The sequence below is a fragment of the Notolepis coatsorum genome, assembly GCF_963971535.1.
Source record: "Notolepis coatsorum genome assembly, chromosome: 16".
Classification (NCBI taxonomy): Eukaryota; Metazoa; Chordata; class Actinopteri; order Aulopiformes; family Paralepididae; genus Notolepis; species Notolepis coatsorum.
In genome coordinates, this window is record NC_140180.1 from 4,509,220 (window position 1) to 4,528,621 (window position 19,402).

Genomic DNA, 19,402 nt, shown 5'->3' on the forward strand with positions numbered 1-19,402 from the left:
ATTGCATGGGTTATTATTGGGCCAAATTCTCGCTCACAATGCTTGATTGAAAGTTTAGTGTATGCTATGTCTTTCAATCTCTGTGGGGCTACTATGTTTTCTTCTAATTTTCTCCAAGATACCAAAGCCTCGGGGTCAAACCATATCTTCTTCAATGGTCTTAATGTGAAGGCATTAAAATATTGTAAAAAATCTGGGACTGCCATGCCACCGTCTGCTTTATTTCTCTGTGCGGTGGATCTTTTTATGCGAGGTGGTTTGTTATTCCAAATAAATTTGTATGTGGAGGTTTGTAATCTTTTCCAGTAGCCCTCTGGAGGAGGTAACGGAAGCATTGAGCTGAAGAAATTGATTCTTGGTAATACATCCATCTTAACTATTGATACCCTTGCCTGTACTGAGTTTTTAAGTTTTGCCCACCTGTCCAGGTCGTCCTTGATTTTGTTCTGTATTTTTGTGTAATTGTGCTTCACCGTTTGTCTTATGGTGGGAAATATTTCCACACCCAAGCATCTGAAATGTTTGACCATGGGTATCGCACCTGGGAGGGTTGTCTCTTTTTTTGCACTGGTGTTAAGAGGAAGAAAAGCCGACTTAGGCCAATTTATTTTAAATCCCGATAAATCACCAAAGTTCTCTATCAACTTGAGTATAAGCGGCAATGTGTTGTTGGGGTTTTGCATGAACAATATTACGTCGTCCGCATATAAACAAATTTTATGATGTGTGCCCTTGATTACTATTGGTTCTATGTGTTGGGATTGTCTTATAAATTGTGCTAAAGGTTCTAATGATAGATCGAATAGTCCGGGACTAAGAGGGCAACCTTGTCTGGCTGAGCGTGATACCGGAAAGATATCGGAGATGAATGTGCCTGTTGTAATCCTGGCCGATGGGTCCTTGTATAGTACTTTAATCATATCAATGAAACCTTTTCCTAACCCCATCCTTTCCAATACTGCCCATAGAAACGACCATTCCAACCTGTCAAATGCTTTCATAGCATCCAGGGATAGTATCGCCTTAGGTGTGATGTCCTCTTTGTCTGTATCTAGTACGTGCAGTATTCGCCTTATGTTATCATTGATCAGGCGACCTTTTATGAAGCCTGTTTGGTCCGGATGAACTAAAGACGTCATATGCTTTTGCAATCTGATGGCTAATATCTTAGAGTACAGTTTGACATCGGTTCCGAGGAGGCTTAAAGGACGGTAACTACCGCACTCAGTGGGGTCTTTGTCTTTTTTGTGAAGAACTGAAATGAGTGCGGTATTTTGGTGTTCAATGAAGCTTCCCTCTTTGACTGAGTATAAGATCATATTTAGTAATAAGGGTCCAAATATGTCCCAGCAAGAAATGTACATTTCTGATGGGATACCGTCAATTCCCGGAGCTTTGCCGTTTTTCATTCCGGATATGGCCTTCTTGAGTTCTTCTAATGTGATCGGTACTTCTAACTGTTTAGCGTCTTCATCCGTAAGTTTAGGGAGAGTAATTTGATTAAGATATGTGTCTAATTTGTCTTGATCAAAGGTCGTTTCTGAGTTATATAAATCGGAGTAGAATTCTTTGAATGTATCGTTTATTATTTTGGGTTCTGTTACTAGAGCTTGTTGTTTCCTAATGGCAGTTATATCTGCAAATTTTGCATTAATTCTTAGTCGCATGGCTAATAGGTGACTAGGTTTAGAACCTTGGAAGTACTGCTGTTGTCTAGTGCTGCGTATTTGCAATTCCGATTTTTGTCTGTACATTGCTTTGATCTCTGTCTTTAGAATGTTAACTTGGTTATCTAGTCTAGTAGAGTTGTTGTATTTTAAAGAATTAAAAAGCGTTAAGTAAAGCGTTTCCATTTCAGACAGTTTTGTGTTTTGATTTTTGCGCAATATGGAGGTAAATCTATCCGAGAAATCCTTGATCATATTCTTTACCGACATCCATAATATTCTGGGATCTTGCACCGAGTTAGCATTATCTTGTAGGAATACTGTGAGAGCTTCTTTAATTTGTGTAATGAATTCCTTGTTGTTAAGCAGCATCGAATTAAAACGCCATCTTGGGGCCCGGGTAGATAGTGTACCAAATGTTGCTTTCAGGATTAAGTAGCAGTGATCTGATAGCGCATTGGGTGTCATTTCCACTTCATATTTATCAAATATTCTCGGGTATGCAAAGACGTAATCAATTCTGGATAGTGTGTTGTGTCTCGCCGAACGACAGGAGTACTTGCGGGTCATGGGGTTAAGTGAACGCCATAAATCAGTTACTCCTGTTGATTTCGACCAATCTTTTAATGCTTTAGATGAATTCTTTTGTTCGCTGGAGAAGGAAAGGTAAGTTTTGTCCATCCTTGGGTTCCAAATGGCATTAAAATCCGCACCTATTATATATGAGTACTCGGGATGGTTTAACATTTCTCCTGTTAGTGAAGTGAAGAAACCCACTTCGTACAAATTCGGGGCATATACCGCTGCCAATGCAATTTTCCTGTTATTGTGTATAATCCTAGCTATAGTTATGCGCCCCTCAGCATCCGACCATACCCCTTTCAATTCGATATTTAATTTGCGTCTGACGACTATGGCTACCCCTCTAGTTCTCGTAGCAAAAGAAGAGTGACTAATATTATGGTATATGTTATCCGCTAACGTATTTATGTCTCCCTCTAAAATGTGCGTTTCGCTTAATAGAGCCACGTCCACATGTTCTTTTTTCATCAGTGTAAGCACGCTTTTGCGCTTGTGTTGTTTGTTTATCCCACCGGTGTTCCATACCATTATATTCAAACTAGCCATAGTCTATGCATGTTTTCGTGTAGTTTTTGGTAATGTTTCTGGAGTATGAAGCTACAATAGATGCACATCCAATTAATGAGGTCCCGTTGAGAGCTGAGCTTAAAAACATATATATATACAAATAAAAATCCCCTATTTTCCCCTCACCCAGAAAGTCGAACATGCCTGTGTTCCAAGAACACATCCTCCGCGATTGACTTTCTCCCATGGTCCACCGGATTGCCCAAACTGAGCATTGTAATCCTAATTTTCCTATGCTCATTGCCATAGGATCTAACATTTCCATTCTATTGCAATAGAATGTCGCTTTTGGTCTTGCACCTTCCCTTACTGTAATGAAGTATTGTGATAAATAACCTAAAGATAAAAATAAAAAATAAAATAAAAAAAAGAGAATAAACCTTTATCGACATATTCCTTTGAACCCTCCACCAACGTGTGGGGGGAAAAAAAAGGAAAAGATTGTAGAGCAATATTGACACCTTAATGTGAAGAACATTGGAAAAGAATAATGTAAGTTAAAATATATTTAAAAAATATAGAGTAATATTGACACCTTAATGTGAAGAACATTGGAAAAGAACAATGTAAGTTAAAATATATTTAAAAAATATAGAGTAATGAGAAGAAAAAATTAAATAAAATAAAAATCAATGGAAAGATATAGATAAGGAATAAGAGATAAATAATTATCAACGTGGAGAAGCCACTAGAACCGATTTAACTGATTAGATAAGATAGAAAAGCAGCGCCTTTTAGCGCTTCAATGTGCCTTTAATGGAGTGATTACTTAAATTGTTAGAATAACCTTGCTGTGCTCATACGTTTATGTGTGGTTAATTTTAAAGTATTATTAAGGACTGATTGCACTTCATTTAATTTATTATCTGCTATGTGTATGCACACCGAATGTTATTGTTAGAGTTGTATGCTTCGTTGTCATGGTGCCTTATATTCTAGAAGGTTGTAGAATATACTAGTGCCTAGACTATTTTACATTCCAGAATGATCTAAGAGACCCAGGGCATTTGAGCGATAAACCCAGAATATTCCAGATAGATCTTTTTGCATTGATATTTATTTGTCCCCTCAGAGACCAGAGACTGAAATTATAATGTATTATGAATCGTATTATACACAGTACACTTTGTTATAGACGACTTGCATATCGTTTGCTACTTTGATGAACACAACAATGTCATTCCAACACTGGTGGAATGACCTCATTGATGAACACAATAAAGTCATTCCAACACTGGTATATATTTAGAGAGAGGCTTAACTGATTCCGGCATTTTCGTCATGCTTTGGGTTATTTGCTACATTTTGATTCAGGAAATCCTCAGCTTCAAAAGGTGTATATGGACCTGACCTGCGGCCGTTATTGCCCAAGAATGATAACAGCGCCGGATATGCTAGCCTTGGCTTGTAGCCGGCTTTGTACAGCTTTTGCATCACATCTTTGTATGGTTGACGTCGGATGATGGCCTCTCTGCTCAAATCTTCGTAGATAAATATTGGTTTATCACCATACTTCAGCTTCCCACGTTGGTTGCGAGCATATTTGATGATGTCATCCCTTGTTGTAGTTTTCCGCAGAGTGACAATGATGACTCTCGGCCCGTTGATACTTTGCCCCTGGGAACCGATTCTGTAAACTTGTTCCACTTCTGGCACTTTGTTTGGATCGGTGTTTTCCAAAATCGTTGATAACTCTTTTGGAAAGTTGATGTCTTCGCAGTTCACTGCTTCATCAAGCCCCACAATGCGGATGTTATTCCGCCTGTGGTAACGATGGGTTTCTAGTTGCCTCTCCATCGCTTCGTTTTTAAGCAATTTTATTTCCCTCCGATATTCCTCTTTAGCTCTTTCCATCTCTTCTCCCATCTCTGTCAAGCCACCTTCGTTCGCTTTGACTGCTTTTGTGTTTTCTGTCACCGAAATCTCCACTGTCGTGATTCGCACGGACTGCAAAGCGACCGCTCTCATAACCTCTTCGAATTTAGTATCGATGTGTTCAACGTGTGCTTTGGAAGCGACCATCTGTTCTTCTACGTGTGCTTTGAAAGCGACCATCTGTTCTTTTATCAGGATAGTCAGAGAGTTGAAGTCGGGCTGTGCAACTGAACTGCTTGTGTCAGTTGATGTTATTGGAGCAGTGAGGGATCCGATGGATGTTTTTGCTATTATCTTCTCAAAATCGCCTGCTTTTTCCTTCACGGTACTTTTTTCTGATGTTCCTGTTATGTTGTCATCTATTGTCTCCATCTCGGGGCCAGTTGTCCTTGGTCCCTGTGTATTCTCCTCTATATTCCCCGCGTCGGGGCTTGTCCCCAACGGATCTGCCACAGCGTCGCCTGTCATTTTCCTTGAGCGTGTTTCAATCGGCGCCGTTAGAATTGCTGTGTCTTGTTTCCTTCCACCCTTTCTCTTATCCTTATCCATGTTGTCTTTTTGATATAGTTAGTAGAGGGTCTTATCAATACATACGATGTGGTCTAATCTCTTTTGGTATTGTCCAAATAAGGTTTTTAAACGAAATTAACGATAACGGGAGCGGAGCTGTAACCAATTGCGTGCGCTACATATTGCAGCTAAACCGGAAGTCCTGAGCAACAGTTTGATTGGCTTCTTTCAGTAAACAGTTGCCACACTGTGGTAATGCAGAGTCAATGCAGTTTGTCGCTGTCCGTGGTGCTGAAATGTTCTTTTCCACCAGGACCCTCATTGGCAGCGTTTTTGTGTTAATGAAAGCAGTTAATCTACAATAGTTTTTTTTTTTACCCTTTCCATTTGTATGGCAGCTGTATATGATATATCAAAAGGGGAGGATGGTTGGCATTGTACCTGATAATAACATGCATACATTTATTATATTTTGTAGGTATGCTTAATTGTATCTCACCAATCTTGCACTGTTGTTCTTGCTGGTCTGCTTTTCCTTTGGTCAACCACACGTTTATGATCTACTTTTGCAAGAAAGGTTAGGGTTAATGTCACGTTTATATCACATCAGGCAATGTATTTATTTAGATTGAATATTTGTTTTCACCTGAGAGGGCGCCAACCCATGTATGAATTATCATCATGTGTACATGTTGTCATTCAAGTTGCTGTCCATGGTGCTGAAACTTGATTGGCGTTCTAACTGGATTTGCTTTCCTTAGGGATGCTGTATGATGGGCAAACCATAGCAGTGATTTAAAGCAACTTGTTAGACAGTCAGCTATACAGTACAATAGTACACATGTTCAAACCTGAGCATGGATTGTTTCAAAGCTTCAAAGCTTTTTATAATGGTATTATTCTCACCCAAAAAGTGTAATGTGCTGTTGAATCACATGGTGTCACTGCATGCTATCTTTTTAGAAACTATGCTCTGTCCAATAGCCTTCCGTCATTACCTTCTTTCGTGGCCGCCCCCTTTTCCACCAGTTTGATGTTTCGGCAGAGGAACAGTCATTTGGTCCGTGCGTTTGGCATACTATCATATCTGGGATACAGGCTATCATATCTACATTTGATTTCTGGCATACCTCTGGACATGGCTCACCTTTTGTTACGCTCTGGGATACAATGAGCAACGTATCCTTTATGATTCAGTTATAGTGTTGGTGGAATATTCTGTATCACTTCCACGTCATGGAACTAAGAGGACACGAGCCCTGGAGGGAGCGTCGAGCGTGGGTCGCCGTCGTGGTTGTGTTGGATCTCTTGTGGACCGGAGCTTCAGCGCAGATAAGATACACTGTACCCGAGGAGGTTGTAGAGGGAACTGTCGTTGGGAATATCGCCAAGGACCTGGGACTAGATAAGAGCACGCTGAAAGAGAGGGGGTATCGTATCGTGGCTGGCGCGACTGAGCCCCTCTTTCGGGTGAATCAAAACGACGGTATATTATACGTCAATAGGAAGATAGACAGAGAGGGGGTTTGCGAACGGAGCAGTACGTGTTCGATCAACCTGAAAACGGTTCTAGAGAACCCACTGGAGATCCACTATGTGGCGGTGGAGGTGCTCGACGTGAACGACCACTCTCCCAGTTTCCCAGAGAAAGAGAAAAGGCTTGATATCTCAGAGTCCGCATTACCGGGAGCACGATTTCCGCTCCAAGCTGCGCGCGACCCAGACGGTGGTCAGTTCTCCGTGCAGCAGTATAAACTAAGCCAAAACGATAATTTCCGGGTTGACGTTAAAGATAGAGGAGAGGACCGCAAGGTGCCATTTCTGGTTCTAATGAAACAGTTAGATAGAGAAGCCACCAGACAACACAGGCTTCTCCTCACCGCCATTGACGGAGGAAGGCCAGCGAAGTCTGGCACTATAGAAATAGTCATCGACATTAAAGATATTAATGACAACTCTCCTGTTTTCACTAAAGAGGTATATTCTGCCACTGTAAGGGAAAATGTGCCCGCTGGCACTTTAGTGATTCAGGTAAATGCGACTGACTTAGATGAGGGTGGAAACAGTGAGATACAATATTCTTTCGGCGAGGAAGTAGATTTGAAATTGCTGGATCTATTTAGTGTCGATCCAATCACGGGAGAAATCAAAGTTATAGGTCTGATTGATTTCGAAAAAAGTAAGAGTTATGAAATTGATATACAGGCGTCTGACAAGGGACAAGCTCCTTTAACAACTGACAAAAGTGTAAAGATAACTGTAGTGGATGTGAATGATAATGTACCTGAGATAGAAGTGACGTCATTTTCCAACTCCGTCCCAGAGGACTCAAGAACCGGAACCACTGTGGCCTTGATCAGTGTCAACGATCTAGACTCAGGCCTCAACGGGAAAGTGATCTGCATGATCAAAGAGGATGTTCCGTTTACATTATCCCCGTCGTTACAAGATAACATGTACGCTGTGGTCACCAAGTCTCCGTTAGACAGAGAACAGGTGACTCAATATGATGTGACAATAGTTGCTAAAGACGCAGGTCAGCCAGCACTGTCATCTGAAAATACTATAACTGTTGTTGTATCAGATGTGAATGATAACAGACCAGAGTTTTCACTGAGTCCCTATACTTTCTATGTGACTGAGAATAACACACCAGGAGCCTCTGTGTTTTCAGTGAGGGCCTCTGATCGTGACGAGGGTGATAATGCTCTGATTTCATATCATATTCTGAGAGATGGTGGTGAAGATAACAAAGTAGCCTCCTTTCTTAACATCAACTCTGAAAACGGTGACATATTGGCGCTAAAAAGTTTTGACTTTGAAACATTGAAAAAGTTCCAATTCCAAGTTGTTGCCACAGACTCTGGAACTCCACCACTAAGCAGCAACGTCACAGTGAACGTGTTCATTCTGGATCAGAACGACAACGCTCCAGTCATCTTGTATCCAGTCAACACTAACGGTTCTGCTGAAGGTGTGGAGGAGATTCCCCGCAATGTGAACGCAGGCCATTTGGTGGCTAAAGTGAGAGCCTATGACGCTGACATAGGATATAACGGCTGGTTATTATTCTCACTGAAGGAAGTTAGTGACCACAGTCTCTTTGGTTTGGACCGCTATACAGGACAGATAAGAACACTTCGCTCCTTCACAGAGACAGACGAGGCTGAGCAGAAACTGGTCATACTGGTCAAAGACAATGGCAACGTTTCACTGTCAGCAACAGCTACTGTGATGGTCAACGCTGTGGAGCCCAAAGAGGCTTTTGCAGCTTCTGATGTTAAAAGTGCAGCAAAAGACGAGGAGGAGAACAATGTGACATTTTATCTGATGATAACTTTGGGCTCAGTTTCAACACTTTTTCTCATCAGTATCATCGTGTTGATTGTAATGCAGTGCTCCAAAACCACAGACTGTTCCTCCAAGTATTTACAAGACGTGAATTACGACGGGACACTGTGCCACAGCATCCAGTACAGATCTGGAGACAAACGCTACATGTTAGTTGGACCCAGAATGAGTATAGGTTCTACTATAGTCCCGGGCAGCAATGGAAATACTCTAGTGGTCCCTGACAGGAGGCGGGCGTCTGGAGAGGTAAGAGGCCTTTAACATCAGTCCTTGTTTCCTTCTTTTATTGTTTTTATTTATAACTTGTAACCTCCTTGATCTCACACACTGCAACAAGGCAGAGCTTCTGTCAGTGACATGTTACTATAATGTCTGAGCAACAGTTTGATTGGCTTCTTTCAATAGACAGTTGTCGCACTGTGGTAATGCAGAGTCAATGCAGTGTGTCGCTGTCCGTGGTGCTGAAATTTTCTTTTCCACCAGGAGCCTCATTGGCAGCATTTTTGTGTTAATGAAAGCAGTTAATCTACAATAGTGTTTTTTTACCTTTTCCATTTCTATGGCAGCTGTCTATGATATATCAAAAGGGGAGAATGGTTGGCATTGTACCTGATAATAACATGCATACATTTATTATATTTTGTAGCGTATGCTTAATTGTATCTCACCAATCTTGCACTGTTGTTCTTTCTGGTCTGCTTTTCCTTTGGTCAACCACACGTTTATAATCTACTTTTGCAAGAAAGGTTAGGGTTAATGTCACGTTTATATCACATCAGGCAATGTATTTATTTAGATTGAATATTTGTTTTCACCTGAGAGGGCGCCAACCCATGTATGAATTATTATCATGTGTACATGTTGTCATTCAAGTTGCTGTCCATGGTGCTGAAACTTGATTGGCGTTCTAACTGGATTTGCTTTCCTTAGGGATGCTGTATGATGGGCAAACCATAGAAGTGATTTAAAGCAACTTTTTAGACAGTCAGCTATACAGTACAATAGTACACATGTTCAAACCTGAGCATGGATTGTTTCAAAGCTTCAAAACTTTTTATAATGGTATTTTCTCAACCAAAAAGTGTAATGTGCTGTTCAATCACATGGTGTCACTGCATGCTATCTTTTTAGAAACTATGCTCTGTCCAATAGCCTTCCGTCATCACCTTCTTTCGTGGCCGCCCCCTTTTTTGCCAGTTTGATGTTTCGGCAGAGGAACAGTCATTTGGTCCGTGCGTTTGGCATAGCCTATCATATCTGGGATACAGGCTATCATATCTACATTTGATTTCTGGCATACCTCTGGACATGGCTCACCTTTTGTTACGCTCTGGGATACAATGAGCAACGTATCCTTTGTGATTCAGTTATAGTGTTGGTGGAATATTCTGTATCACTTCCACGTCATGGAACAAAGAGGACATGAGCCCTGGAGGGAGCGTCGAGCGTGGGTCGCCGTCGTGGTTGTGTTGGATCTCTTGTGGACCGGAGCTTCAGCGCAGATACGATACACTGTACCCGAGGAGGTTGTAGAGGGAACTGTCGTTGGGAATATCGCCAAGGACCTGGGACTAGATAAGAGCACGCTGAAAGAGAGGGGGTATCGTATCGTGGCTGGCGCGACTGAGCCCCTCTTTCGGGTGAATCAAAACGACGGTATATTATACGTCAATAGGAAGATAGACAGAGAGGAGGTTTGCGAACGGAGCAGTACGTGTTCGATCAACCTGAAAACGGTTCTCGAGAACCCACTGGAGATCCACTATGTGGCGGTGGAGGTGCTCGACGTGAACGACCACTCTCCCAGTTTCCCAGAGAAAGAGAAAAGGCTTGATATCTCAGAGTCCGCATTACCGGGAGCACGATTTCCGCTCCAAGCTGCGCGCGACCCAGACGGTGGTCAGTTCTCCGTGCAGCAGTATAAACTAAGCCAAAACGATAATTTCCGGGTTGACGTTAAAGATAGAGGAGAGGACCGCAAGGTGCCATTTTTGGTTATAATTAAACAGTTAGATAGAGAAGCCACCAGACAACACAGGCTTCTCCTCACCGCCGTCGACGGAGGAAGGCCAGCGAAGTCTGGCACTATAGAAATAGTCATCGACATTATCGATGTTAATGACAACTCTCCCGTTTTCACTAAAGAGGTATATTCTACCACTGTAAGGGAAAATGTGCCCGCTGGCACTTTAGTGATTCAGGTAAATGCGACTGACTTAGATGAGGGTGGAAACAGTGAGATACGATATTCATTTGGAGAGCATGTAGATTTGAAATTGATGGATCTATTTAGTGTCGATCCAATCACGGGAGAAATCAAAGTTATAGGTCTGATCGATTTCGAAAAAGGTAAGAGTTATGAAATTGATATACAGGCATCTGACAAAGGACAGGTTCCTTTAACAACTGACAAAAGTGTAAAGATAACTGTAGTGGATGTGAATGATAATGTACCTGAGATAGAAGTGACGTCATTTTCCAACTCTGTCCCCGAGGACTCAAGAACCGGAACCACTGTGGCCTTGATCAGTGTCAACGATCTAGACTCAGGCCTCAACGGGAAAGTGATCTGCATGATCAAAGAGGATGTTCCGTTTACATTATCCCCGTCGTTACAAGATAACATGTACGCTGTGGTCACCAAGTCTCCGTTAGACAGAGAACAGGTGACTCAATATGATGTGACAATAGTTGCTAAAGACGCAGGTCAGCCAGCACTGTCATCTGAAAAGACTATAACTGTTGTTGTATCAGATGTGAATGATAACAGACCAGAGTTTTCACTGAGTCCCTATACTTTCTATGTGACTGAGAATAACACACCAGGAGCCTCAGTGTTTTCAGTGAGGGCCTCTGATCGTGACGAGGGTGATAATGCTCTGATATCATATCATATCCTGAGAGATGGAGGTGAAGATAATAAACGAGCCTCCTTTCTTAACATTAACTCTGAAAATGGAGACATATTGGCGCTAAAAGGTTTTGACTTTGAGACTTTGAAAAAGTTCCAATTCCAAGTTGTTGCCACAGACTCTGGAACTCCACCACTAAGCAGCAACGTCACAGTGAACGTGTTCATTCTGGATCAGAACGACAACGCTCCAGTCATCTTGTATCCAGTCAACACTAACGGTTCTGCTGAAGGTGTGGAGGAGATTCCCCGCAATGTGAACGCAGGCCATTTGGTGGCTAAAGTGAGAGCCTATGACGCTGATATAGGATATAACGGCTGGTTATTATTCTCACTGCAGGAAGTTAGTGACCACAGTCTCTTTGGTTTGGACCGCTATACAGGACAGATAAGAACACTTCGCTCCTTCACAGAGACAGACGAGGCTGAGCAGAAACTGGTCATACTGGTCAAAGACAATGGCAACGTTTCACTGTCAGCAACAGCTACTGTGATGGTCAACGCTGTGGAGCCCAAAGAGGCGTTTGCAGCTTCTGATGTTAAAAGTGCAGCAAAAGACGAGGAGGAGAACAATGTGACATTTTATCTGATGATAACTTTGGGCTCAGTTTCAACACTTTTTCTCATCAGTATCATCGTGTTGATTGTAATGCAGTGCTCCAAAACCACAGACTGTTCCTCCAAGTATTTACAAGACGTGAATTACGACGGGACACTGTGCCACAGCATCCAGTACAGATCTGGAGACAAACGCTACATGTTAGTTGGACCCAGAATGAGTATAGGTTCTACTATAGTCCCGGGCAGCAATGGAAATACTCTAGTGGTCCCTGACAGGAGGCGGGCGTCTGGAGAGGTAAGAGGCCTTTAACATCAGTCCTTGTTTCCTTCTTTTATTGTTTTTATTTATAACCTGTTACCTCCTTGATCTCACTGTAACAAGGCAGAGCTTCTGTCAGTAACATGTTAGTATAATGTCTGAGAAACAGTTTGATTGGCTTCTTTCAGTAAACAGTTGCCACACTGTGGTAATGCAGAGTCAATGCAGTTTGTCGCTGTCCGTGGTGCTGAAATGTTCTTTTCCACCAGGACCCTCATTGGCAGCGTTTTTGTGTTAATGAAAGCAGTTAATCTACAATAGTTTTTTTTTTACCCTTTCCATTTGTATGGCAGCTGTATATGATATATCAAAAGGGGAGGATGGTTGGCATTGTACCTGATAATAACATGCGTACATTTATTATATTTTGTAGCGTATGCTTAATTGTATCTCACCAATCTTGCACTGTTGTTCTTGCTGGTCTGCTTTTCCTTTGGTCAACCACACGTTTATAATCTACTTTTGCAAGAAAGGTTAGGGTTAATGTCACGTTTATATCACATCAGGCAATGTATTTATTTAGATTGAATATTTGTTTTCACCTGAGAGGGCGCCAACCCATGTATGAATTATCATCATGTGTACATGTTGTCATTGAAGGTGCTGTCCATGGTGCTGAAACTTGATTGGCCTTCTAACTGGATTTGCTTTCCTTAGGGATGCTGTACGATGGGCAAACCATAGCAGTGATTTAAAGCAACTTGTTAGACAGTCAGCTATACAGTACAATAGTACACATGTTCAAACCTGAGCATGGATTGTTTCAAAGCTTCAAAGCTTTTTATAATGGTATTCTTCTCACCCAAAAAGTGTAATGTGCTGTTCAATCACACGGTGTCACTGCATGCTATCTTTTTAGAAACTATGCTCTGTCCAATAGCCTTCCGTCATCACCTTCTTTCGTGGCCGCCCCCTTTTCCACCAGTTTGATGTTTCGGCAGAGGAACAGTCATTTGGAGTGTGCGTTTGGCATACTATCATATCTGGGATACAGGCTATCATATCTACATTTGATTTCTGGCATACCTCTGGACATGGCTCACCTTTTGTTACGCTCTTGGATACAATGAGCAACGTATCCTTTATGATTCAGTTATAGTGTTGGTGGAATATTCTGTATCACTTCCACGTCATGGAACAAAGAGGACACGAGCCCTGGAGGGAGCGTCGAGCGTGGGTCGCCGTCGTGGTTGTGTTGGATCTCTTGTGGACCGGAGCTTCAGCGCAGATACGATACACTGTACCCGAGGAGGTTGTAGAGGGAACTGTCGTTGGGAATATCGCCAAGGACCTGGGACTAGATAAGAGCACGCTGAAAGAGAGGGGGTATCGTATCGTGGCTGGCGCGACTGAGCCCCTCTTTCGGGTGAATCAAAACGACGGTATATTATACGTCAATAGGAAGATAGACAGAGAGGAGGTTTGCGAACGGAGCAGTACGTGTTCGATCAACCTGAAAACGGTTCTCGAGAACCCACTGGAGATCCACTATGTGGCGGTGGAGGTGCTCGACGTGAACGACCACTCTCCCAGTTTCCCAGAGAAAGAGAAAAGGCTTGATATCTCAGAGTCCGCATTACCGGGAGCACGATTTCCGCTCCAAGCTGCGCGCGACCCAGACGGTGGTCAGTTCTCCGTGCAGCAGTATAAACTAAGCCAAAACGATAATTTCCGGGTTGACGTTAAAGATAGAGGAGAGGACCGCAAGGTGCCATTTTTGGTTCTAATGAAACAGTTGGATAGAGAAGCCACCAGACAACACAGGCTTCTCCTCACCGCCATTGATGGAGGAAGGCCAGCGAAGTCTGGCACTATAGAAATAGTCATCGACATTATCGATGTTAATGACAACTCTCCCGTTTTCACTAAAGAGGTATATTCTGCCACTGTAAGGGAAAATGTGCCCGCTGGCACTTTAGTGATTCAGGTAAATGCGACTGACTTAGATGAGGGTGGAAACAGTGAGATACGATATTCATTTGGCAAAGAAGTAGATTTGAAATTGCTGGATCTATTTAGTGTCGATCCAATCACGGGAGAAATCAAAGTTATAGGTCTGATCGATTTCGAAGAAAGTAAGAGTTATGAAATTGATATACAGGCGTCAGACAAGGGACACGTTCCTTTAACAACTGACAAAAGTGTAAAGATAACTGTAGTGGATGTGAATGATAATGTACCTGAGATAGAAGTGACGTCATTTTCCAACTCCGTCCCAGAGGACTCAAGAACCGGAACCACTGTCGCCCTGATCAGTGTCAATGATCTAGACTCAGGCCTCAACGGGAAAGTGATCTGCATGATCAAAGAGGATGTTCCGTTTACATTATCCCCTTCGTTACAAGATAACATGTACGCTGTGGTCACCAAGTCTCCGTTAGACAGAGAACAGGTGACTCATTATGATGTGACAATAGTTGCTAAAGACGCAGGTCAGCCAGCACTGTCATCTGAAAAGACTATAACTGTTGTTGTATCAGATGTGAATGATAACAGACCAGAGTTTTCACTGAGTCCCTATACTTTCTATGTGACTGAGAATAACTCACCAGGAGCCTCAGTGTTTTCAGTGAGGGCCTCTGATCGTGACGAGGGTGATAATGCTCTGATATCATATCATATCCTGAGAGATGGAGGTGAAGATAACAAACTAGCCTCCTTTCTTAACATCAACTCTGAAAACGGGGACATTTTGGCGCTAAAAAGTTTTGACTTTGAAACTTTGAAAAAGTTCCAATTCCAAGTTGTTGCCACAGACTCTGGAACTCCACCACTAAGCAGCAACGTCACAGTGAACGTGTTTATTCTGGATCAGAACGACAACGCTCCAGTCATCTTGTATCCAGTCAACACTAACGGTTCTTCTGACGGTGTGGAGGAGATTCCCCGCAATGTGAACGCAGGCCATTTGGTGGCTAAAGTGAGAGCCTATGACGCTGATATAGGATATAACGGCTGGTTATTATTCTCACTGCAGGAAGTTAGTGACCACAGTCTCTTTGGTTTGGACCTCTATACAGGACAGATAAGAACACTTCGCTCCTTCACAGAGACAGACGAGGCTGAGCAGAAACTGGTCATACTGGTCAAAGACAATGGCAACGTTTCACTGTCAGCAACAGCTACTGTGATGGTCAACGCTGTGGAGCCCAAAGAGGCTTTTGCAGCTTCTGATGTTAAAAGTGCAGCAAAAGACGAGGAGGAGAACAATGTGACATTTTATCTGATGATAACTTTGGGCTCAGTTTCAACACTTTTTCTCATCAGTATCATCGTGTTGATTGTAATGCAGTGCTCCAAAACCACAGACTGTTCCTCCAAGTATTTACAAGACGTGAATTACGACGGGACACTGTGCCACAGCATCCAGTACAGATCTGGAGACAAACGCTACATGTTAGTTGGACCCAGAATGAGTATAGGTTCTACTATAGTCCCGGGCAGCAATGGAAATACTCTAGTGGTCCCTGACAGGAGGCGGGCGTCTGGAGAGGTAAGAGGCCTTTAAAATCAGTCCTCATTTCCTTCTTTCATTGTTTTTATTTATAACCTGTTACCTCCTTGATCTCACACACTGCAACAAGGCAGAGCTTCTGTCAGTAACATGTTAGTATAATGTCTGATCAACAGTGTGATTGGCTTCTTTCAGTAAACAGTTGCCACACTGTGGTAATGCAGAGTCAATGCAGTTTGTCATTTTCCGTGGTGCTGAAATGTTCTTTTCCACTAGGACCCTCATTGGCAGCGTTTTTGTGTTAATGAATGCAGTTAATCTACAATAGTGTTTTTTTACCTTTTCCATTTGTATGGCAGCTGTCTATGATATATCAAAAGGGGAGGATGGTTGGCATTGTACCTGATAATAACATGCATACATTTATTATATTTTGTAGTGTATGCTTAATTGTATCTCACCAATCTTGCAGTTCTTGCTGGTCTGCTTTTCCTTTGGTCAACCACACGATTATAATCAACTTTCGCAACAAAGGTTAGGGTTAATATCATGTTTATATCACATCAGATCAGGCAATGTAATTATTTAGATTGAATATTTGTTTTCACCTGAGAGGGCGCCAACCCATGTGTGAATTATCATCATGTGTACATGTTGTCATTCAAGGTGCTGTCCATGGTGCTGAAACTTGATTGGCGTTCTAACTGGATTTGCTTTCCTTAGGGATGCTGTATGATGGGCAAACCATAGCAGTGATTTAAAGCAACTGTTTTAGACAGTCAGCTATACAGTACAATAGTACACATGTTAAAACCTGAGCATGGATTGTTTCAACGCTTCAAAGCTTTTTATAATGGTATTATTCTCACCCAAAAAGTGTAATGTGCTGTTGAATCACATGGTGTCACTGCATGCTATCTTTTAGAAACTATGCTCTGTCCAATAGCCTTCCGTCATCACCTTCTTTCGTGGCCACCCCCTTTTCCGCCAGTTTGATGTTTCGGCAGAGGAACAGTCATTTGGAGCGTGCGTTTGGCATACTATCATATCTGGGATACAGCCTATCATATCTACATTTGATTTCTGGCATAACTCTGGACATGGCTCACCTTTTGTTATGCTCTGGGATACAATAAGCAACGTATCCTTTATGATTCAGTTATAGTGTTGGTGGAATATTCTGTATCACTTTCACGTCATGGAACAAAGAGGACACGAGCCCTGGAGGGAGCGTCGAGCGTGGGTCGCCGTCGTGGTTGTGTTGGATCTCTTGTGGACCGGAGCTTCAGCGCAGATAAGATACACTGTACCCGAGGAGGTTGTAGAGGGAACTGTCGTTGGGAATATCGCCAAGGACCTGGGACTAGATAAGAGCACGCTGAAAGAGAGGGGGTATCGTATCGTGGCTGGCGCGACTGAGCCCCTCTTTCGGGTGAATCAAAACGACGGTATATTATACGTCAATAGGAAGATAGACAGAGAGGAGGTTTGCGAACGGAGCAGTACGTGTTCGATCAACCTGAAAACGGTTCTAGAGAACCCACTGGAGATCCACTATGTGACGGTGGAGGTGCTCGACGTGAACGACCACTCTCCCAGTTTCCCAGAGAAAGAGAAAAGGCTTGAGATTTTGGAGTCCGCATTACCAGGAAAAAGATTTCAGCTCCAAGCTGCGCGCGACCCAGACGGTGGTCAGTTCTCCGTGCAGCAGTATAAACTAAGCCAAAACGATAATTTCCGGGTTGACGTTAAAGATAGAGGAGAGGACCGCAAGGTGCCATTTTTAGTTCTAATGAAACAGTTAGATAGAGAAGCCACCAAACAATACAGGCTTCTCCTCACCGCCATTGATGGAGGAAGGCCAGCAAAGTCTGGCACTATAGAAATAGTCATCGACATTATCGATGTTAATGACAACTCTCCCGTTTTCACTAAAGAGGTATATTCTGCCACTGTAAGGGAAAATTTGCCCGCTGGCACTTTAGTGATTCAGGTAAATGCGACTGACTTAGATGAGGGTGGAAACAGTGAAATACAATATTCATTTGGAGAGGATGTAGATTTGAAATTGCTGGATCTATTTAGTGTCGATCCAATCACGGGAGAAATCAAAGTTATAGGTCTGATCGATTTCGAAAAAGGTAAGAGTTATGAAATTGATATACAGGCGTCTGACAAAGGACAGGTTCCTTTAACAACCGACAAAAGTGTAAAGATAACTGTAGTGGATGTGAATGATAATGTACCTGAGATAGAAGTGACGTCATTTTCCAACTCTGTCCCCGAGGACTCAAGAACCGGAACCACTGTGGCCTTGATCAGTGTCAACGATCTAGACTCAGGCCTCAACGGGAAAGTGATCTGCATGATCAAAGAGGATGTTCCGTTTACATTATCCCCATCGTTACAAGATAACATGTACGCTGTGGTCACCAAGTCTCCGTTAGACAGAGAACAGGTGACTCAATATGATGTGACAATAGTTGCTAAAGACGCAGGTCAGCCAGCCTTGTCATCTGAAAAGACTATAACTGTTGTTGTATCAGATGTGAATGATAACAGACCAGAGTTTTCACTGAGTCCCTATACTTTCTATGTGACTGAGAATAACTCACCAGGAGCCTCTGTGTTTTCAGTGAGGGCCTCTGATCGTGACGAGGGTGATAATGCTCTGATATCATATCATATCCTGAGAGATGGAGGTGAAGATAACAAACTAGCTTCTTTTCTTAACATCAACTCTGAAAACGGGGACATTTTGGCGCTAAAAAGTTTTGACTTTGAGACTTTAAAAAAGTTCCAATTCCAAGTTGTTGCCACAGACTCTGGAACTCCATCACTAAGCAGCAACGTCACAGTGAACGTGTTCATTCTGGATCAGAACGACAACGCTCCAGTCATATTGTATCCAGTCAACACTAACGGTTCTGCTGAAGGTGTGGAGGAGATTCCCCGCAATGTGAACGCAGGCCATTTGGTGGCTAAAGTGAGAGCCTATGACGCTGATATAGGATATAACGGCTGGTTATTATTCTCACTGCAGGAAGTTAGTGACCACAGTCTCTTTGGTTTGGACCGCTATACAGGACAGATAAGAACACTTCGCTCCTTCACAGAGACAGACGAGGCTGAGCAGAAACTGGTCATACTGGTCAAAGACAATGGCAACGTTTCACTGTCAGCAACAGCTACTGTGATGGTCAACGCTGTGGAGCCCAAAGAGGCTTTTGCAGCTTCTGATGTTAAAAGTGCAGCAAAAGACGAGGAGGAGAACAATGTGACATTTTATCTGATGATAACTTTGGGCTCAGTTTCAACACTTTTTCTCATCAGTATCATTGTGTTGATTGTAATGCAGTGCTCCAAAACCACAGACTGTTCCTCCAAGTATTTACAAGACGTGAATTACGACGGGACACTGTGCCACAGCATCCAGTACAGATCTGGAGACAAACGCTACATGTTAGTTGGACCCAGAATGAGTATAGGTTCTACAATAGTCCCGGGCAGCAATGGAAATACTCTAGTGGTCCCTGACAGGAGGCGAGCTTCTGGAGAGGTAAGAGCTGTGAATGTATTTTAGTCTTTACTTATGGGTTACATAC

The 19,402-nt window shown here is 42.7% G+C and overlaps 3 protein-coding genes across 3 annotated transcripts; all 3 read left to right on the forward strand.

Annotated features, from left to right (window-relative positions):
• Positions 1–6,437: 6,437 nt before the first annotated feature.
• LOC311242443 (protocadherin beta-15-like) lies at positions 6,438–13,000 on the forward strand (the record flags this gene model as incomplete). Its single annotated transcript, XM_084331406.1, has 3 exons — positions 6,438–8,798; positions 12,158–12,319; positions 12,944–13,000. The coding sequence occupies 3 exons, from the start codon at positions 6,438–6,440 to the stop codon at positions 12,998–13,000; spliced, it is 2,580 nt and encodes an 859-aa protein (XP_084187532.1).
• Positions 13,001–13,475: 475 nt separating this feature from the next.
• On the forward strand, positions 13,476–15,851 carry LOC311242444 (protocadherin alpha-3-like; the record flags this gene model as incomplete). The annotated part of the gene is made up of 1 exon (XM_084331407.1): positions 13,476–15,851. The coding sequence occupies one exon, from the start codon at positions 13,476–13,478 to the stop codon at positions 15,849–15,851; it is 2,376 nt and encodes a 791-aa protein (XP_084187533.1).
• Positions 15,852–16,995: 1,144 nt separating this feature from the next.
• LOC311242445 (protocadherin alpha-3-like) lies at positions 16,996–19,380 on the forward strand (the record flags this gene model as incomplete). The annotated part of the gene is made up of 1 exon (XM_084331408.1): positions 16,996–19,380. The coding sequence occupies one exon, from the start codon at positions 16,996–16,998 to the stop codon at positions 19,378–19,380; it is 2,385 nt and encodes a 794-aa protein (XP_084187534.1).
• Between the last annotated feature and the right edge of the window lie 22 nt (positions 19,381–19,402).